Source organism: Neovison vison, chromosome 11, assembly GCF_020171115.1.
Source record: "Neovison vison isolate M4711 chromosome 11, ASM_NN_V1, whole genome shotgun sequence".
Classification (NCBI taxonomy): domain Eukaryota; kingdom Metazoa; phylum Chordata; class Mammalia; order Carnivora; family Mustelidae; genus Neogale; species Neogale vison.
This window is the reverse complement of record NC_058101.1, coordinates 141,621,658-141,642,784: the sequence shown is the minus strand read 5'-3', so window position 1 is coordinate 141,642,784 and position 21,127 is coordinate 141,621,658. Positions and strand designations below refer to the sequence as shown.

The 21,127-nt window shown below is 44.4% G+C and overlaps 1 protein-coding gene across 1 annotated transcript in view; it reads right to left on the bottom strand.

The window, feature by feature from the left end:
* GATB (glutamyl-tRNA amidotransferase subunit B) overlaps positions 1–21,127 on the bottom strand; it is a 93,253-nt gene that overhangs the window by 53,418 nt on the left and 18,708 nt on the right. The window contains exons 3-5 of the mRNA XM_044224872.1: positions 5,788–5,901; positions 3,249–3,447; positions 2,680–2,802 (exon numbers count right to left, since the gene is read on the bottom strand). Coding sequence (XP_044080807.1) covers positions 2,680–2,802; positions 3,249–3,447; positions 5,788–5,901 — 436 coding nt within the window. The remainder of the gene's footprint in view (positions 1–2,679; positions 2,803–3,248; positions 3,448–5,787; positions 5,902–21,127) is intronic.

Here is a 21,127-nt window from a genome sequence, read left to right as displayed (position 1 = left end):
TTTGTATTTAAAAGCAACAAAAAGTGTCATAACAAATGAGATTTAATGAACCCTCTCAGCTGTCACTGACTGATGAGTTCTTGCCGTTATGGTTTATCTCTTGGCAAGGCCCCAGATGGGACCATTTCTCAGCTAACAGGTGGTCTGTTTATTATTCCATAGGTTTGCTAGGAATAACGGTTATTTGGAGGAAGAATGGAATAATAAAAACTTTTTTTTAAAGCAATAGAGAACCAACATTTAGGGCATAAATGGATAACCATCCAATCTGCCCATATTTAACTTATGTTCTGTGGGTAAAAAAGCAGCATGAGCCATAAATCTGAAATGGAGAATTCTCTGACTCCACAACAGAGCCTCACTTCTGCAGAGCAAAACTTGGAGGCAGCTAGCTTTTATGCCACTCGTACCCGTGTCGTTGTGTGTTTCCAGTCTTCAGCTTAAATAAGACAGCAAATAGGCTAGTTCTGTCTCCAAATTCAGTGGTACCACAGCTTCAATGTTACAGTTTGTGGCATGTAACATGTCCTATGTGACAAATGTGGCATTACAAATTTAGGAGTCCTTTTGTGACACAAAAATACACTGTGTGACATAAAAAGGTTGGTAAGTAGTCTTATAAACCAACAGGGAGATGAATCATCGTCCTTACGGGTATTTACTGGAATCCACTGTGAGCCCTTCGTGATGGTTAACTTTACAGGTCAACCTGACAGCGTCATAAGGTGTCGGGATATTTGGCTGAACCGTACTCTGGGTGTGTCTGTAGGGCTATTTCTGGATGAGATCCAACATCTGAATTGGTAGACTGAGTGAGGCAGACTGCCTCTGCCATTGCGGGCGGGTCTCATTCGGTCTGTTGAAGGCCTGAACAGAACAGAATAGAAGCTAGAGTAGGGGGGAATTTGCGCTCTTTGGATTCAGGCTCGGACTGGAACTTGCACCACTGGCTCTCCTCGTTCTCAGGCCCTCAGACTTGGGGTGGAACTGTGCTACTGCTCTCTTGGAGCTTGCCCCCTCACAGCCGCCTCATTCCAGAGCATGGGATTCTCAACCTCCACGATTACATCAGCCAATTCCTTGGAATAACTCTCTTTAAATATAAACATGCACATATCCATAAACATACACATGCACATATACACACATTTTGTTGGTTCTGTTTCTGTGGAGTTTTCTAATCCACCTTAGTACTGAGCTATGAATTAATAACTGCCATATGCAGAATCTGTATCTTTTCTCCACTCTTGCCTTTCTCAACTCAAGGAATGCTCTGTGAGTGGCAAACAAGAGTATTTTTTAAGCCTCTGGTGGGGTGCTTGAGTGGCTCAGCTGGTTAAGTAGCTGCCTTTGCCTCAGGTCATGATCCCAGGGCCTTGGGATGGAACCCCGAATTGGGCTCCCTGCTCATCGGGGAGCCTGCTTCTCCCTCTCCTGCTCCCCCCTGCTTGTGCCTCTTTTTACTCTCTCTTTTGCTCTGTCAAATAAATAAACAAAATCTTTTAAAAAATAAAATAAAAGCCCTTGGGAACAGAAAACTGGGTAATCACGGGAGAGGGTAGCTTTCAGGGACTTAAGGGCAAGCAATGGAGTGCTAGGAAGGGGCCATAATAGCAAGCCATTAAGACAATGAGTTTGACCGAAACTTGTAATCTTTATATCCAATTTGCAAACACTTAAAATGTATAGTTTGCTTGGTTTCAGTGGCACAAGTGTTTCTTTTGTTTGATTTCCTACCACATTTCTAATGAACTGAAGATATTATCTCCAAGTTAAAGTTTTGTGAAATCAGAACCTTGCCTTTTACTGGATATAATTTTGCTTCAGCCGTAGCTGGATGAAAATTCTAGAAAATAAGAAAGAGACCGGAAGAAAAAGCATCAGGTAGCCACCAAGTGCTACCTACACAGAAACTCAGAGCTGCTGTGGATAAATACAGTGTCTTCTGAGAAAGATGAAACTGTTTGAGCTCAGTATTTTATGGAGCTTCATTTTGGTGCAAAACAACATTTGGATACAAAAATCCAGAAAAAAACATCAGTCCTTTGTTGAAAGAAAGAAAGAAAGGAAGGAAGACAGACACAACAGGCCCAAAGCAGAGTCACTTGCCCCCACCTCCGCAAACCAAACCTTCACCGCCTCTCCCAGGAGGGTGACCTTTATCCAGTGGACCGGAAGCTCCTGATCAACACTAGTGAGGTAATCCACATGAGAGACCCCACTCTCCTCCCAAAGAAAGGTGACCTTGCCAGGAACAATCCACTCTAAGCTAGGTAACGTCCTCTATCAGGCCCTCCTTGCTATAAAAGCCTACCATTTTGTACAGCTCCTCAGGGCTCCTTTCTGTTTGTTACGTGGGATGCTGCCTGATTCATGAATCTTTGAATAAAGCCAGTCTGATCTTCAAATTTACTCAGCTGAATTTTTTTAAACAACTAATCTCATATTCCTGGGCTCGGTGCCTCTGTGCTGTTGTTAGTGTGTTTAGTTTTGACTGGGGGTTCATTAAAGAGTCCAAGGAAAACTCTAAGGAAAAAAAAAACCAAAAACCCAGAGGCCTAAAGGCTGACAAAACCCTGTAAACAACTGCAGTGTAGCTGAGGCAGAGAACAAACGTCCAGCTGTGGGAGGAGGAAAGAGAAGGTACAGGAGGAGGGACATCCCCTCTGCGGCTTCTACCTGCCATATTTGCCCGGCTGGTCCCCAGGGCCTGAAGTATCAGCTGCAGCTCCCTGACGGCTGTTGCAGCCTCTTCTCCACAGGACATGTCCGGCTCCAGCACCACTTCCAGAAGTCCAACTCCTACCAAAGACAGGCAGAGTCAGCCCGACTGCAGCTCTCCAACCTGATCTGCAGGTACAGTTGGCTGAGGTCCCCGGAAGAAGCCTGCATCACTGATGGGCTCTCTGCACGGGTTCCAACCTCTCGACTGTTTCTGCTCCCCCTCACACTTTTATTTTTAACTTGGGTTCTTTCAACCTTTGCCTGAGGTAGCAAGCTCCTGGGTCTGTGACTGGGCGGCTACATTCATCACATCACATCACATCACACCACCACACCCATCCGGGTGGGCTGTTAGCAAGCCCGAAGGGGATCACCGTACAGGCTGTGTTCTCTAGTCAGCTGCGTCAAGACCAGCACTGATACTTGATCTGGGGCTTTCAAACTCCTGGGCCTGTTTCCTCAACTGGCTTGGGAGAACTCTAGAGGGGAAGGAAGGAAAGGTGAGAGACAATCTCCAAGCCTACCTGCCCTGTTCAAATCGATGAGCGTCTGAGACCGTAGCTCATCATGGAGGCTTTTGCCACTGTCTTGCTCCAGCTGGATCTGCTTGATCCTCACGGTCTTGGTGATCACCCGACTCGGCTTCTTCCCCCCACACACACTGTATGCTAAGCTCCCATTCACAGCAATCGGGAGCCTCTGCTGGGTAATCTGGTAGCCCGCCTGCACACAACATGCGTTATGTTACACCGTCATGAGGCCATAAATAGAAGCTGGAATCCATTTTACTAATTTCTTTTTATGTCACAAAAACCTAGGCTTACTTAAAAACACAACACAACAAAAAGGAGAAGAAAATTAGTTTATGCACCGTAGCCATAACTTAGCCTGGCCTCTTCTGGCTTCTCCTTTCCCTCCCTCCCTTACCTTCCCTGCACCTCCCCGACCCCCAGTAATGATGCAATAAACACCATGAACCCCACCTTCCCTACCCAAGTACCATTTTGGGGAATAACAATAATCTCACTGTCAGAGGCCTCTAAGAGAAGAATTTATTGTTTCCACTTAGCTCATTAGCCTAAACCCTGCATCTGATTACTGGGCTCTTGACAGACCCTCCTTATTAGGAAGTGCTGGCTAAGCATTCCGCCGTCTACTCTCAGCATGGCAGACAGCAGTTGCTAGCGCGTTGAAGCCTGTTTTGTTCCTGCTCTTTAAGTTAACCAGTCACGCCAGCTGCCCTCCCGACCTGACAGCTTCCCGTTTCCCTCGCTAGGAAGTGCTCTGACACTCACACTCCGCTAACAGAAAACTCGAACTGCGAAAGTACTGACGGATGTGGCCAGGGCTCCCTCACGTCTTTGGAGTAGAGGAATAATGACTTTCGAAGGCCCACACGCGTCCACACCCCGTAAAGAGATGGGAGGGCAATACGGAGAACTGGAGGACTCAGAGGCAGTGCCTGTGGAGTCCCAGTTACCGTGCTGAGTTCTTCACACCATTTAGTCCTCATGGCATGGTAACCCTAGGAAGGAGATGAGTGGCACGGAAGGGGTTAAGGGCGACAGGGCTAGTAGGTATCCATGCCAGGATCTGAACATGGATGGTCAGGCTCCAGAGTCTGTGCTTTTAGCCACCAGGCCAGCATTTTTCAAACTTTCCCTGCATGGGAATCATCTGCGGGGCTGCACCTGAAGAGTTTCTGATTCTGCAGGTCTGGGGCAGCACCTGAGACTTTCACTTCTAACCGGTTCCCAGGAGATGCTGATCTGAGGGGCGTGTGGGCCACACTTTGAGAACCACTGCATTAGACCATCTCATTCTCTGTACTGAAAGAGCAAGTCTCAGTCTGTAAAAACTGAACTCTGAATCGGGTTGCTAAATGAAATACAGGACGCTCAGTCCTGTCCAAATTTGAATGAATTTTTTATTCAGATGAACAACAAATACTTTTTTAGTCTAAGCGTGTTCCACGTTAAGATTCGGCAACACTTACTCTGGTTATCTGAGCCACCTGGGCCAGAGAGACCAGAAAACCACGGAGAATGAAAACATCTCATTTTAGTTGCAGAACGCTGTCTCCCACCTTCACCAAACGAATTATCACTCTTAAAGGCCGGAAAAAACGCAGCTTCATTTCCTTCATCCTATCAAGCAACAGAATTTGCTAAAGGCTGGCAGCCAGGGGAAAAAGCAGCAGCAAGCAATTGGAGAAATAACATTCGGCTGCATTTTTAAATTTAATTCCACTTCTGTCCTCACCCACTGAAGACCACCAGCTCAACCTCACCCTCAGTTCAAGGAGAATAACGTGAAGTGGTATCACCACTATCATTCTCCTAGATCTGAAGAAAGGGTGTGCTTACTATCAGAGGCTAAGATCAAATGAAGTATTATTTTGGGAAAACCCACTCGCCATTACAGTCTTGGTTCAGTTCAACATTATGAAAGACTGGCTTTAGTTCATCCTGGACTTTCCTAAAGGAGAAACTTTATAATTTGAAGGCAAAAAACAGGTTAATATTGCATTTACTGCCAATTTACAGCCAATTACTGTTGTTAGTCGAGGTTTCTGGTTCATGTTTCTGCTTCTTATTGTCCACTTACTTGCTCCTTGTGAGATGACAGAAATGTCCCTAGAGGGGACAGTCCTATTATTGGCAACTTCCACTTAGAAGAGGGGAGCCACCACTCTGTCTATGGAGCTGCATTTACTGTTGCATCAGCCTCGGAGTTGGACTTGACCTCACAGGCAATTAGCACCGAACACCACGGCCAGGCCGAGCCTGAGAACATGGGCTTCTACTCCCTGTTCAATTATGAGGGAGCCAGCAGAAGCATGAGGCTAAGCAAGGAGTCAGCAATCAGGACAACTGCATCCAATCTAGTAAACATCAGGGGGCACCTGCCTTCATCAGGGCCAGGCAGAACCTCCCGCTGACTCGGACAGAGCTCCGACTGCAAACACGAGAGCCACGGCCCCCCTCCCTCACGTCAAGCCCCCCCTTCCCCCCACCCCAAGCTCCGAGAACGTACAGAGGGCGGACCGCCAAGCATACTTACAGGGAGGTCTGCATAGAAGTAGTGCTTCCTGTCAAACAAGGACTTCTTGTTGATGCGGCAGTTCAGTGCCAGGCCTGTCATCACAGCCGCTTCTACGCACCTCCTGTTGAGAACCTATGGAAGCACGACACACGGCTCGTCTCAGATCCAGGCCGAACAAATGCTTCTCCCACACACCGACATCCTCCCTGAATATTCAGTTTGGCCCTTCGACAGGCATTATCTCTGGTTCTCTTGTGTGGGCAGCTCCAGTTCACAAGCAGACTCTTGTCTGTCTGGAAGTGGGAAAACTTTATATAAGAAAGGAAAATGCATGCAGTGGTGGGTCCTGCAGGGTATTTAATGAACTGCCACATCGGAGATCCTTTTCCCCGGTACCGGGCATCAAAGTGAACAAGGAGGGGCCCGGCAAAGCTCAGCAGAGTGGTATGGGGAAGCCACTTAATCTCATTCCCCGTGTGCAGAACAAGGAGCCGGTCAGAATACAGAGGCAGCACGGGTTCCTAAGAGGAGGGTCCGAGAGCCAGCTCATGGAGCCACCTCAGCGAGGGTGGAAAACACTTCAGCAGAGGAAGAATGAACTTCTGGAAATTCTGGAAAAAAAATGCTATTTCCTAAAGGGCTGGGAAATGTGGCCTGCCCGCCCCCCTTGCTTTCAGTCCAGGCCTGGAGAACTCGAGAGGTGCACACCGAGCGCGCCCTGTTCCCTGACTCTTCCTGCACCGTTGGTCTCTCCAGGGGCTCCCGGAGCCCAAAGGTTCCTTCTGGGTCCCACCCTCCCCCACTTTCAGGAGTGAATGACCAAGAAATGACTAGCAAACTTTCCAATCCAAAAAGAGGTGAACAGCTTTTAAGAACTTTGGGGGTAGGGATGTGGGTCATTCTAGACAACTGGAGATAAGGAGAAAGCATTCAAAATTCTGGAGTCAGATGGGTTCTCCTATGTGTAAGTATGGCTGTATGAACAGAAGGCTCAGTTTGCTCACCTCTGAAGTAAGCATTTAGTATGTACCTTGAGGAGCGCAGAAAGTAACAGCCAGAACATCTACTCCATAGTAAGAAATAAATAACTAGCACATTCTCCCCACTCTGCTTGCTAATGAAACACACTTCTATTCTTTATTAGAATATTTGTAACATTCTTTAGTGTATTTGGTATACTCTTATTTGTGTAGGGCTTTCCACAGCCACCATTTTATTCCAGCCTCACAGCAACTCTGTAGGGAAGGAATTTGTATGGTCTCGAAATTTCAGGAAAAGAAAAAACTAAGACCCAGAGATACCAAGAGACTCGTCCCAATCACAGAGATGGCAAATAGTCAAGTTAACCCCAAAGCACACACACACCCTTGCCTAGTGGGTGATAAACAGAATCCCAGTGGTTTAGGGACTAGCCCTCCAAGCTGGAATAATGAGTGCGCCCCCCCCCCCCAACACAAGCACAGCTTGCCGATCAAACACAGATTTTGAAAACAAATCCATACAACAAAATGTAGGAGGCATGTCTACTTACTGCAATATACATCTCCCCAAAGACACCCCAAACAGCAAATCTCCCTCCTGGTAACATCATCACACGCCTTCTCTTCAGAAATCCGACTCTAAAATGGAGCCTTCTCACAGCTTCTATCTAGACCTCTTTATTCTGCGCCAAGTAGTATTGTCAGCTCTACAGTAATAATGGTTCTCGCAAAGAAATGTATGTGTGTGGGGGGGGGGGCGGGGAATAGGATGCTCTAATTATTGATGTTTTCACTTGCTAATGTTTGGTGTTTTACCAAGCAGTTGTTACCACAATACAAACAAAGCTAGCTGGCAGAGAACGCTGCCAGCTCCCAGCCTGCCGATTCAGGTCAAGGCCCACAAGAACACGGAACCAGAGTTCCAGCCTGGGGCCCCGCTCCTCCTGGGCTCTGCCGAGGCTTGGGCTTGCTGTAAACTGCCTGTCTGGCTCATCTGTACCAGGTCTGGCTTTATCACTCCCACTGATTTTCCAGCCACCGTTGACTCGCTCATCTCTGTTCCGTCTGCCGCTCAGGGGGCCCAACCTGCTTCCTCCTCTCCTAGGTGTGAAGAGAACCCAGGTTTGTTTTGTTTGCAAATTTCTGCACACAGAAATTTCTGCTAACAAACTCCCTGCGCTGGCTCTGCAAGGGAGTGAGGGGTGGCGAGCGATCCCAGACTCCCACTGTGCCTGCATGCACAGGAGGACACCGGCACTTGAGAAACCATCAATTTCCAAAGAATAAGAATGCAGGAAAACACATAAACATTAGAGCGATATTGAATATACTTTAATCTTTTTTTGATGATTTAGAAGACTTGAAGTACTTCAGGGTCAGAATTATAAGCATCAATCATCACCACACTACAGTCGCACAGAGGGGCTAGTAAACAGAGAGTGCCAGTTAAAAGAATGCCAAGAAAAAAGAATTTATTATGATCTTAGTCAAGCTGCTTATGACAGATGGAGGTCCAGGTCAGCATGTTCGGAGGACGGGATGTAGAACTGGAAAATTCAACTTGGGCTGTCTATTCTGAAAAACTTCTGAAGTATCTATAAAGTACCATATTTTAGGGATACAGAGGTAAATGGGACTCTGTCACTGCCACCAATGAATTTGCAGCGGAGACATGAACCTGCCAACATCTAGCTCCCTCTCAAGTTCGCCTTCCATACTAGGAAGACTTTGCTAAAAATGCAAATCTTACAACATTCTGTTGCTTAAAATCAATCAATGGCTCCCAATACTCACAGGACAAAGGCCAAGCTTTTACATGATCCACTTCCCACCTCCATCTTCAATTTCATCTCATATTAACAATCCTTCCCCCAAACACATATGGTCCATCTCCTATACAAACCATGATGACCTGTGGACTCTCCCTCTTCTCATTCCATTCAAAATCTACCGAGATGTCACCAAACCTGTGAAACTTTCCTTTTTCTTCTTCCTATGTACCCCTCTGATCTTCTACACACTTCCATTTGTGCTAGTGTTACCCTGGACTGAATTTATTTACATATATTCCCATTAGACTAATTTTCATGAGGATGGGAACTGTCTGCTCATCCTTCCATAAACCTAGAGCATAAACAGAACTGAAAAGTAGTGGTGCGCAATTCATGTGTGTTAGATTCAAATGAGGGTGGAGGTGATGGATATCAAGGCAAGGTTTCAGAGAGGCAGTGAGGTCTCAATCTCCTCAAAGGTATTACTTGCCACCTGTGGCCTTCACACTTGTTTCTGGAAGTTTCCTGAAGCAAAAACCAATCATGTATGATGAAATCAAAGAGGTCAACTTGAAGATTCAAAGACTTAATCTGTCCCAAAGAAAGTGTGTTCCAGAATTTTCTTTGTAATTAACATAAAGAGACTACAAAGGATCTCGGGGTTAGCCACAAGAGCTTTCATGCAGAAGGAAAGCCATGATCCCTGGAACTCACAGAGCACACCTTTCTCAATGGAGTCTTCACTCTTAAAGGAGGCTTTACACTGCCTTCAGGAATGATCCTCAGCAAGTATTTATTGCAAAGGAGATGTGCTATGCACAACACATACATTTGCCATTTAACCCTCGCAGTAATCCTAGGGCAGACACTACTACAATCCTCATCTTACAGATAATGAAGGGAATCATAGAGATCAAGTCATTTAGCCAAGGTGACCCATAAAATAAATGGCAGAGACAGGAAGTCAGACCCCTGGAATTCAGGCTCTCAATGACTACACTCTACCTTACATCTTCAAAGAATAAAGCATGTTACTGATAGCTAGCAACACAGCTATATCTGGTCAGAACTCCGGAACAGCAACTCAGACCAAATTCCACTGCAGATAATGTAAGGCAGATACTGTTTCTAACACCTTCTCCATGGTGTCTATAAGTTTGTTTTCAGATGTTGAGCTTCTAGAGAACAGGCAACTGTGTTCTCAATTTGTAAAATAATACCATCTCTGGCATGTGGAACTTTGGATACTGAGTGGACCGACAGGTTTTCTCCATTAGCAGGGGATGTTGTATCGACACAAACTTCCAAAAGTCTTAGATACAAGAACTACCCATGAAATGATTTCTCAAATAAGCAAAAAGGCTCTTCTATTTTAATTAGACGATAAGAAAAGTAGAAGTAGAAGAAATGCGCATCAGACCTCCAAGGACACACTGACCCAATTTGAGAAAGTCTTCTTAAGTCTTCTAAAGACTTACTTAGCCTAACCAAGCATGCATTTCCTAATCTCTGAGTATAATGGACCATCATTTATGACAACTTCCACCACATTCCCACCCCCCTCCAAAAAAGCACCAGGCTACACACATTTTACTTTCCTAGTGTATCTTGACTTTCCCCACTTCCTCTCAATCCTCTGGTTTAATTCAGGTCTCTTTTCATATATCCTTCCCTCCAGCTGAGACTTCTGCACTGACCACCTGGCCAGGTTTCTCTCCCTCCATTCTAGTCCTCTACGATCTCCTTCATGCCCATTTAAGAGTGACCTTTCTAAAGGGTAAACTCTGTCCACGCGATGCCCCTACTTAAAATCCTTCTTCACTACTTCTCCGAACTGAGAGGATAAAGTCCAATTGTTTGCTGGAATCTTCTATGTCCTTCATAAGTTAGCCCCTGACTACCTTTCTAGCCTCCTCTTTTTCCACTGTTCCCGACCCCAAAGACCCTCATGCAAACTTGCATCTGACATGCTTCTTCTGTACAAACTGCTGCTTCTGCTGGTAATGCCTTTTCTTCTCATCCACTTGAGTAAGACCTTAGCCCCTGGCAAGACCTGGATGTCCCACCACTAGTGTGGTCTAGGTATTCCTTCTTCTCCAGTAAAGCACGTCTCCCCAAGCCAACTGAGCTCCCTGAGGGCAGTCAAGTTATTTTATCTTATTCCCCTCTGCCCCACTACCTAAATGCAATACCAAGCTGATTAAACATTAACAGAGGTAATGAATAATGTAACATTCCCTTTATCAACATCCAAAAGACTACAAGCTATGAAATAAAAGCAAAATTGTTTTACAAAATATGTGTGGTCTGGAAAAAGAAACCACTCTTAGAATGTAAAACAGAACAGATTTGATACAGAGACTTTATTACCCAAATGACAGAAGAGTTGAGATGTCACAGAGGGCACAGTAAGGCAATTTAAGAGATTCTCAATAGCAGGAGGCTGCTGCTACTCCTTGCTGGAGGGATGGGGGTGGAGAGAAGCAATGTTCCCAGAGCCAGGGCATGGGGCACCCAGAGGACCCTGGAAACACAGCGGACCTGTCTCCCAGGAGCTGCAATCAGGGATAAAACCCAGCCACGCCAAGAGAAGTTGCCAGAGAGGAAGAGAGAAATATTTTATAGCTTCTTTCCTCTCATCTCTGGTCTCTCACCAGAGCCTCCCATGGGCCTAACCAGCTGGGAGCCAGCTGGCCAGGGACACCAGGAACAGAAACACACGGGGGTAGCGTGCACCCCTCTGATACTCAGCAGAGCAGAGGAATGATGAAGTGTGATATGGGGGATAGGCAGGCCACAACTGCACAGCAAAGACATGCATTTGTATAGTCACTTCTGTGACTTTTTCTTTTGATAATAGCTAATGAATAAAATCATGCCACTCTCAAGTCCAAGCAACATAAAACTGAAAATTCTGTGAACTCCTTTTTCATGTACTGGGAGCCAAAAATTATGAAATGCTACTGTCTTCTAAGAGACATTTGTGATAACTCAACTTGGGTTGGAATGAACTCCAAGTCTACAAGGACCATTAGGAAAGGATTTGGTAAGCAAGTCAACAGAATGAAGAAGATTCCATAATCTAATGAAGTCAATATAATGTTCCTTAGAATTCCCTGGAATTCTACTAATTATAAATAAATCCACTCACTAAAGTCAGCCTCTGGGACCTATACCAGGAAATATTTTTGTGATGTACTTCAAAGAAATAAAGCTATCTTTCAAGGGGCGCCTGGGTGGCTCAGTGGGTTAAGCCGCTGCCTTCGGCTCAGGTCATGATCTCAGGGTCCTGGGATCGAGTCCCGCATCGGGCTCTCTGCTCAGCGGGAAGCCTGCTTCCTCCTCTCTCTCTCTGCCTGCCTCTCTGCCTACTTGTGATCTCTGTCTGTTAAATAAATAAATAAAATCTTTAAAAAACAAAAAAACAAAAAAACAAAACTATCTTTCAAAACAGTCTACTGTTCATAACGTTTCTCTCCCCTTCCTAACTGGTGAGCCCACGGTGCTATGATCCCCAAAGTCAGTCCAATAGCTAGTACCTCCTTTAAAAATTGAGACAACATGACTAGACTCATGTACTCACTGAAAATCCAGTTAGCAATTCTTTTGGAGCACGAAAGCAAAGATCACAAAGTGATGTTTTACAAAAAGCCCAAATGGTAATTATTGTGTGAAATTAATAATATATAAGACCAATCTGATGATTAAGATACAGCATGGTAAATGCTTTAATTTATGGAGAGAAAGTAATTAAGATTTATTAAGAAAAATAAGGCAGTAAAATGGGCCTTTATCTTACTGCTCACCATAAATTTATCACAAAGCATGAACTCCCCTCTAATTCACATTCAAGGAAAAAGTTACTACATAGATAAATTTTCATTACCGTAGAGAAAATCGTTGCCCCATTTCCCCACTCCACATCCCTTCTCACCACTGGGCCCTTTTATCATCACCCAAAACAAATACAAACACTCGAGTTATGAAAATTAAACTTGCGAAAACTGGTCAGGTAGGTAAGATAATTTTTTTAAAGTGAAATTTTACCACAAAAAGTTACTAGCTTTATGAAGATATTAAATATTTATAGCGATATACCCATGTAAATATATGACCTTTACGCCTAAACATGGATACTGCCTAGGGAAAAGGAGAAAGTGAATGCTATATTTTCTCTTTTGTTTAAATCCCTCTTTCTCAAAGGAGAAGACAGCTCCCATTCTCAAATACCCACTTCACAGGAAACAATTCTTGTTTAAGAGGAGGGTATGATTTGGCAGTTTTGACTGTTTTTCAGCTCTAAGACTCCTCTTTAGTCTCTTGTACCAATGCCACTCCCTACAACTGGTCAAGATCAAAGGCAAAGTGTTGATTCAAAGTGTCAGAAGGCCCACTCTCCTTGTTGAGATTCCATACTCCTCTTGCCTCTTGCCAACCTGGCAAGGTCAGGTGGCTAGGGCTGGTGCCCACAGTCACCCACAGCTAAGGCTAGCCCACACCAGCGGGGTCTTTAGAACTGAAGCAGTCTTTCTTGCTTTTCCACAGACCACTGGCACACTAAGATGTGATCTTAACTGCTGCGTTGTAACAAAAAAAGAAAGAAGAGCCTTGGCAACTCTAGGCCTGCCTCTAGTCTAGTTAAAAAGTTTCCACATGACACAACCTGGTTTGCTTGGACTTCACTGTGGGGTTGGAGGCCAATGGCCTGGCTACTCTAGTCTTCATCTGTGGAGTCTCATGCTTGGCCACTTCGCTAAGTCAGATAGACAGGAAGGCTTAAGGGCAGCCAGTAAAAAGCAAGATTGGGTATGACATGAACTGGTCTCTGTTTCCCACAGCATTTCCAACAGTCATTCATTTGGCATTACTCATTACAATCAAATTGATCTATGAGAAGTCTTGTACTAATTGACAAACCAGGAGAAAACTAAGTTAGAAAGACCTGAAACTAATCTCTACTATTACTAGCTGTGTAACCTTGCACAAATGAACCAACCTCTCTCAATTCCCTTCTTTGTTGGAGGAATAGTAATATTACAGGATTGTTCTATGAATTAAATAAAATTACTTAACACATGGAAGACATTTAGAAAATACTAGTTTCAGAACGGAAGTGTTAAATGCAAAATGCCCATCTCAACTGAATCTTTTATATGCAAGATTTTCTAGGAGGCAAGGAGCTCTAATGAGAAAAGTCTAAACAGCTCCACTGTTTAGCTCCACAGATCCATTAGTCTAGAAATACAATCCAAAGCAAGGCACAACAGATGCTGAAATTATGTATTATGTCAACATAACATTTCCCCCTTAAATGATAACCAACACCTCTTGTGACAATTAGTGTGTTATCTCCAGTGCAATGGAGACCTTATTTCTCAATGCCTCAGGAAGCTTCTATTACTTCATTTTCTGTTTTATGGTAAAGCAAAATTTTCCTGGGTAACATTGTATACTTGCCTGTGGCTGGGAAAAGCTTCTATTCTCAAATGAAAGGAACTACTTTCTAACACGCTGAATGCTTATAAATTAATTAAACGAGTCAATTTTTAGCCTCATCTCACTGATGTCCACTACACATCTACAGCTTCCTGTCTTCAAGACAGTAGTTATGTCTGGAATGCAAAGACAGTCCATGGAGAAGAGACATATGAAGGCATGAAGCAGATGTAAGAATCATGTTTAAAAAAAAAAATCATTGTTCTTTTCCAATAAAACTTTGATATAGGGCCATGATCTTTAACTAAGAAAGCTCTTTCTCCCACACCCACTTTTAATCAAAAATTTGTCTTTCTCTTGTTTCTAACTTTTTAAAAAAAGATTTTATTTATTTGACAGAGAGAGAGAGAGACAGAGGCACACAGCAGGAGGAGCGGCAGGCAGAGGGAAAGGGAGAAGCAGACTCCCCACTGAGCAGAGAGCCCAACAGTCGAGCCCAGGACCCTGGGATCAAGACCTGAGACTAAGGCAGACACTCAACCAACTAAACTACCCAGGTGCCCCTCCTGTTTACAACTTTTAAGAAAAATATACTGATATCAAAAAAGCTAAAACATACAAACCCCTTCATTTTAGATTGCCCTCATATAGAAACTGCATAGTCTTTTCTAATCTATCCTAAAATTTACTCACAAGACTCTATACCTGGAGAAATTCAATGGAATGACAAACTATTTCATATTACTGAAACATCAAGAGTAATCAGTGACAGGGGCATCTGGGTGCCTCAGTCGTTAAGCGTCTGCCTTCGGCTCAGGTCATGGTCCCAGGGTCCTGGGATGGAGCCCCACATCAGGCTCCCTGCTCAGTGGGAAGCCTGCTTCTCCCTCTCCTGCTTGTGTTCCCTCTCCTGTGTGTGTCTCTCTCTGTCAAATAAATAAATAAAATCTTAGAGAGAAAAAAAAAAGAGGCATCAGTGATAGCAGTAAGAAACATTAATTTCATGAGTGGAAAGCTCTAATGATTCAGAATGAGATCTACTTTCATTTTTGTATGAAAGATTAGTACTATGTTGAAAGATCTGACTTGCTGAGAAATCAAACAACTGGCCTAATCAACTGAACTCTAAGAAATGCTGGCTGGGTGTTCACCATTGAGGGGTACGTGTGGGGAGTTCAGTGAAACAAGGCCTGTGGATATCAAAAGCAAAGTCCTTAGAGACACATATACCTGCTATGTTCATCATTCCCACGCATGTCCTGAGGAGTGAGCCTTTGGAAGAGTCTATCAGGATGTAGAGTTTTAGGAAGAAAAAACTATCTTTCATTGGCTACATCCAACAGGAATGAATATACCTCTTTAGAGGTTTCATGGTAAGCCATGAAATCATGAGGTGAAAAGATAAAAGAAAAAGGAAAAAAGCTACACTCTCATTGGGCAGAACACCCTACTTCCTTAATGAGGTTTGCTTCAGGAGGAGATAATAAAAGAACTGGCCTGGACTTTTAAAAGAAGGGACAGAGGGATGGAAGGGGGAAGAAAAAGGAGAAGGAAAAAGGAAGAAAATGAGGCTAAAGAGACGTGACAACTGGACGCACCATGTGATCTCTGAATGGGTTCTGGATGGGGGAGAAGAAAACAAAAGACACTCCTGAGGCAACTGTGGGAACACGAATAGGAACTGCGTCTGAGATGTCAGTGCTGTATGGTATCAGCTGTCCTTACCGCCTGTTCCCCAGAGATAGATGCGGAGATATCTGGGGATGGAGGGTCATGGTGTCTGCAACCTACTCTCAAATGACTCATCCGAAAGAAGAAACAGTCTAGGTGCAGGACGGATGTTCACTGTACTATTTTTTCAACTTTTTCATAAGTTTGGATTTCTTCAAAATAAAAAGTGTGGGGGCCGGAGAAAGGAGTGGATAATTCTCCTGCCTGAGAGGATGATGAGATGTTACAAGCCAGAAGGGGGAGAGAGAGCCTGGAGGAGGCAGGAGCTATTTAAACTGATGCTGACTCATAAGCCATACGTGTGTACCACAAATTTGCATTCACCAGGGCTGAAAATCAGCTGTAAAAGAGAAAACACTCTAGATACTGTATCTCCCTAAAACTTGCCTGTGCCATAGTCAAGTGGGACATATTAGGGCCCTGTGTGGGTGCTGCAGTTTGGAGCAGCCCTCTAGGAATGTGAGCAATCTGTTAACAGGGAATTCTCTATTATCTACCTTTAAGTATAAAAATGCTATATATGGGCCACATGTATGTACTCTAGAATATGAAAAGACAACTTGTTCTTTTACCTGGGAGAAAAATGATTTTCCCCAACTATATATTTTCTGGTTGAAAATACTTTTTGGCTTCCCCCAAACCTGTACGGGCATCTTACTTTCTGTTGGTGCTTCTGTACTGTTGCTTCACAATATCACCGGACATGACATTTCTCAGTTCGTGCGTCTCTGGAAGACATCTATGATCAAGAACTTCATCTAAATTAAATTCAAATTAATTAAATTCATGCTGTTGTGACGTGTGCCGCCCTGAGTTATTTCAGTGAATGTTACACAAGTGTCTGCCACCCTCATCCCTTGCTCAACTCTACTGGCCACTAGGGAATGGAAGTATTTCTACTTGAACCATACAAAGTTAAGAATATGAGTATTCTTTTAAAAAAAGGGGGGGGCACCTGGGTGGCTCAGTGAGTTAAGCCTCTGCCTTTGGCTCAGGTCATGATCTCAGGGTCCTGGGATCGAGCCCCGCATCAGGCTCTCTGCTCAGTGGGGAGGCTGCTTCCTCCTCTCTCTCTGCCTGCCCTCTGCCTACTTGTGATCTCTATCAAAAAAAAAAAAAAGAATATGAGTGTTCTGTGTTCTAACCATACCAAAAAACATTTACGTGCTGCTCACAGAGTTTATAAAGTGCTTTCATATGCATTAACTTCTCTGTCTTTATATACGTCAATATGGAAGAGAAAAAGAAAGAAGGTAAATAAGATAGCTTCCTGACCAGGATAAGTGAGCACAGGTTATGAGTGAGTACAGGCATCTTAAATGTTTACAACCAGCTATAAAGGAAAAAGTCTCTATTATGTTTTGTTGGAAATGAACAATTAGCAAATACTGCAGAAGGGAATGAAGTCTGGTGCTTTATGCTAAGAATGGGAACAAGGCAACTCTCCCTTCTATTTTTAACTGGGCTCCTGACCTCCCTGTGTCCTTAGACAAGTCAGCAAGGGCCTAGATTTCTACTTCTGTCAGCTGGGGTTGGCGCCACTGACCTTGCTCACTGGGGTGGCCTATGAGTTGGCAAACATCACTGAAAATTCAAGACACTATTGACAATCACATATTATTGCCTGTCTGCATCTCCTAAGAAAGCTGCAGAGCATGACAAAGACCCCTGATTGATTGACCATGCTTCTTGCTTTTACACTAGTGAAAGATTCATGCATCAAAATCTGAAATGCAATATTTTTAAGGTACCTAGGAATGCTAATGTGTTTTGATTCTCACTTACTCTCCCAGTCCCAGCAGCCCTACTCCTTATTACAATGATGCAACCAGTGGTGGAAGGCTGGAAAACATGAAAGCTCGCTAGAAAGAACCCTGTGCCATGAGGAACAGACTGCTCTTCAGAGGGGCCCAGCCTGACTACACCAACTACACCAACGTCACCAAGGTGACGTTTGTCATCTCTGAGAGGCCAATGGCAAAATGACTTCCAAACCTTGCCAAGATTTTAAAAAGAGCTAAGGGGGGAAAATGCCCCAAGATGCTGCAGTGTACAGAAGAGCCAACAATTCCCCACCTCCCCCTTCCCCCACCATACTGATATGAAGATGAAAATACATACAGAAATGACCAAGTAAGAAAGGCCCATCCCAATGGCCTCAGATGCCAAATGTATTTACTTGTGGTATGGAGAAGGAATTCCATAGAACTCATTCAAAAAGACCATTTCACATCTATTTGCAGACATAATGCAGACACAGCAGAACTGTCTTGTGCTTTTGAGGGCAGGAGTGGGCATTCTCCATTCTTTTGCATCCATGTCACCATGTGGCTGGATTTTGCTCTCTACTTCATACTCTCTTGTCCCCAAAAGAGGAGTGACTTGTTGACTAGTGACTTTGGGAAGAGAAACCACACACCTGTGGGTTGGCCCCTCTGGGGGGACATTTTTACGAGAAGTCCCCAGTACAAATCATCAGAACCAAGCTCTACGAGCCCTTTCTGGTTAGTACTGCTGCAGCGATGATACATTCTAGGCCCCTGTGGACATCTGAAAAGGTTTTGGTACAAACAGGCTCTTCCCCTACAAGTGAAAGGCCTACAGTTTTGGGGCACCAGTTCAATGCAAGTGGAAAGTACTAGAAGTTATTTGGCTGTATGTCAGGTTGCATTTTTCAATCAAGCTATTATTGGTAATAAAGCGGATATGCTCACCTCCATCTGTCTGACCTCTATGTTGATTTCTCAATTGGTTCTGACTCAAAAGGAGAAGGTGGTCTTATTTTTAGTGACCCTGTAATACCTTCCTGGAAATTCTTCTCTAACACTCATAAAACCAATCTAGAAACCTGCACAGCATCAACAATGACTCTATAAAGCAGAAGAGACCCAAGAGGGCCAGCTGCTGTGGCTGGGCATGCATTTCCTGTGAGGGAAGAGCTTTTACATGTCTGCTGCAATTTTTTAAGTTCTGGAACTGTCCATGGAAGAAAAATGAATGGTACCCAGCTGCATGATTTCAGGCTGCATTTTTATTATAGGCTTCTAGTATAAATCACTAGAACAAAGCCTGTATGAGCTGCCTGAATGTCAGGGACGAAAATAGTGTCACAGAACACTGTTAGGTAATTTTTTTAACTACTCCATATTTATATCAACAAAAGAATCCTAAGCTTTCATACTCCTGGGCATCTTTGGTAATGTGTTTATGTTTTATTTTCTACACATCCCCACCTCACTTTCCAGTATGACAGACTTTTTGGTACAGTAGTGTACCAAATTCATTTTAAACAGTTATGTGTTCTAAGTATAGCACTATCTCCTCTGACAAGGGCTCGCTGCTCCTGTGTGCAATCTTTCATCCAAGCACATATTTTGAGGGGAAAAACAAACCAACATAAGGGAACATGGAAAAGGAAGAAAAGCTCTTTCCAAACATAATACTGAAGATTTCTTCCTCAGGAACGAATCCTGGGGGGAGATGAGCATGCTGCCTGGAGATGTTCCCTTAACAGGAAAAAAGCAGAGAGCAGCAGAGAAACACAGCTGGGTCAGAGAGATGCTTTGCAGGCCTAGGAGAGTCACTTGGAGTAAAGGCCGGATGATGTTCTTTAGGTTCCCCAAGGCCGGGGTGGAGGGCAAACAAAACCTCAGTTTCCTCATGGGTCTCCCACCATAGCTGACTGAACCTTTCAATGCTATCATATTGCTTTTTGTTATCCTTAAGAGGAATGAGATGACATCACCATTTCCATACAAAGGTGAAGGGAATGATTCAAGGATACATTCTTTTGGGAAAATGAGAACTTTTAAAGGCAATGGGTAAGTAGATGATCAAGACGGTGGAGTAGGAGGATTCTGAACTCCTCTCCTCCCACAGACACCCCAAAGGCTGCAATTACACACACAGCAACCCTCTCTGAGAATAACCTGAAGGACAGCAGAACATTCTTCTACAGCTAAAGATGTAAACAGAGAGCTACACTGAGAATGATTGGAGGGGTAGAGATGTGATCTTATTGGGATGCCCACCCCGAATGTGGGACCCACAAGTAGGAGGAACATCACAGGTGTAAAGATCCATCTTTTTTTTAAAATTTTTTTTTTATTTTTTTTTAATTTTTTTTTTTTTAAAAGATCCATCTTGAGGAGTGAGGGGTTCAAGATCCACATCAGACATCCCCTGCCCTGGAGCACTGCACTGGGAAGATGAGCCCCATGATGTCTGGCTTCAAGAATCAGGAGGGCTTAACTCCAGGAGCTTTGAAAATGAGTGAGGCTTACTTCCAAGAGAGCCGGAGGAATGGGAAACCAAGACTCTTCTCTTAAAGGGCCTATGCACAAGCTGACTTGCTTGGGAACTGGGTACAGAGGCAGAAGGAAGAAAAGTACCTGGTCATATGTGAACACTGATGAGTTTTAGGGCATGTGAAAGAGACAGGACTCTGTAGGAATTTTCTCCAGGAACAGAAGCACTGGCAAGCACCATCTTTCTTGCCCTCCTTCTACCTAGCTAGCCCACTGCTGGCCAGGGCTAGTTCTGACACTCTCTCTACCTACCTGGCTAGCACTGTTCACCCTGCCCCTGTGTTTCCCCGTGGACCTGCCACACCCAACCTGCCAGCCTCGGCAGGTGTGCCTCCATAATGCTCCCATTTTGCCATGCCCTGTGGGCAGACTCTGCCAGGACCAGAAAATCCCCAAAGCGGCTCCCACTCTACCACAGCTGGCAAGTGGCTCAGCCAAGACTGGTCCTCCCTCCAAAACTGCTCCCACCCACCACACCCAAAGGTAGCCTCGTCTAGGAACAGTGCCCCCACAAAGTAGTTCTCTCCCCACCACACCTGGCAAGTGGCCTCAGCTAGGATGAGGGCCCCTCTAAAGTGGCTCTTGAGCTGGGGAGCAGCTCTGACCCCCAGCATTCCCACAACTGTTTGGTCTTGCAGCCAGCCATAACTAGGACTAGACTTCCCCATGCTTGCATGCTTGCAGTAGCCTTGACTGGACATTTCAGCTGTGCTGGGGGCCAGCTCCACCCACCAGTGAGTTCAAAGTAGTCATATCCCAGCTAAATTAGACAGGTGCACATAGCCCACACAGCGGATGCTCCGGGAGATCCTGGTTCTGGTGATCAGGGGAGGACTGGGCTTCTGGGTCCTACAGATGCCTTCTACATTAGAACACCCCTTTAAGACCAGGAGATGTAGCTGATCTCCTTAATGCTCAGAAACAAATACAGAGCCAGGTAAAATGAAGAGACAAGAAAATATGTTCCAAATGAAAAAACAAAACAAAACAAAACAACCCAGAAAAAAAACAAAAAACAAGATAAGACCTCAGAAAAAGAACTGAACAAATGAAGACAGGCAATCCAAGTAATGATCTTAAAGATGCTCACAAAACTTGGGAGAACTGATGACTACAGTAAAAACTACAACAA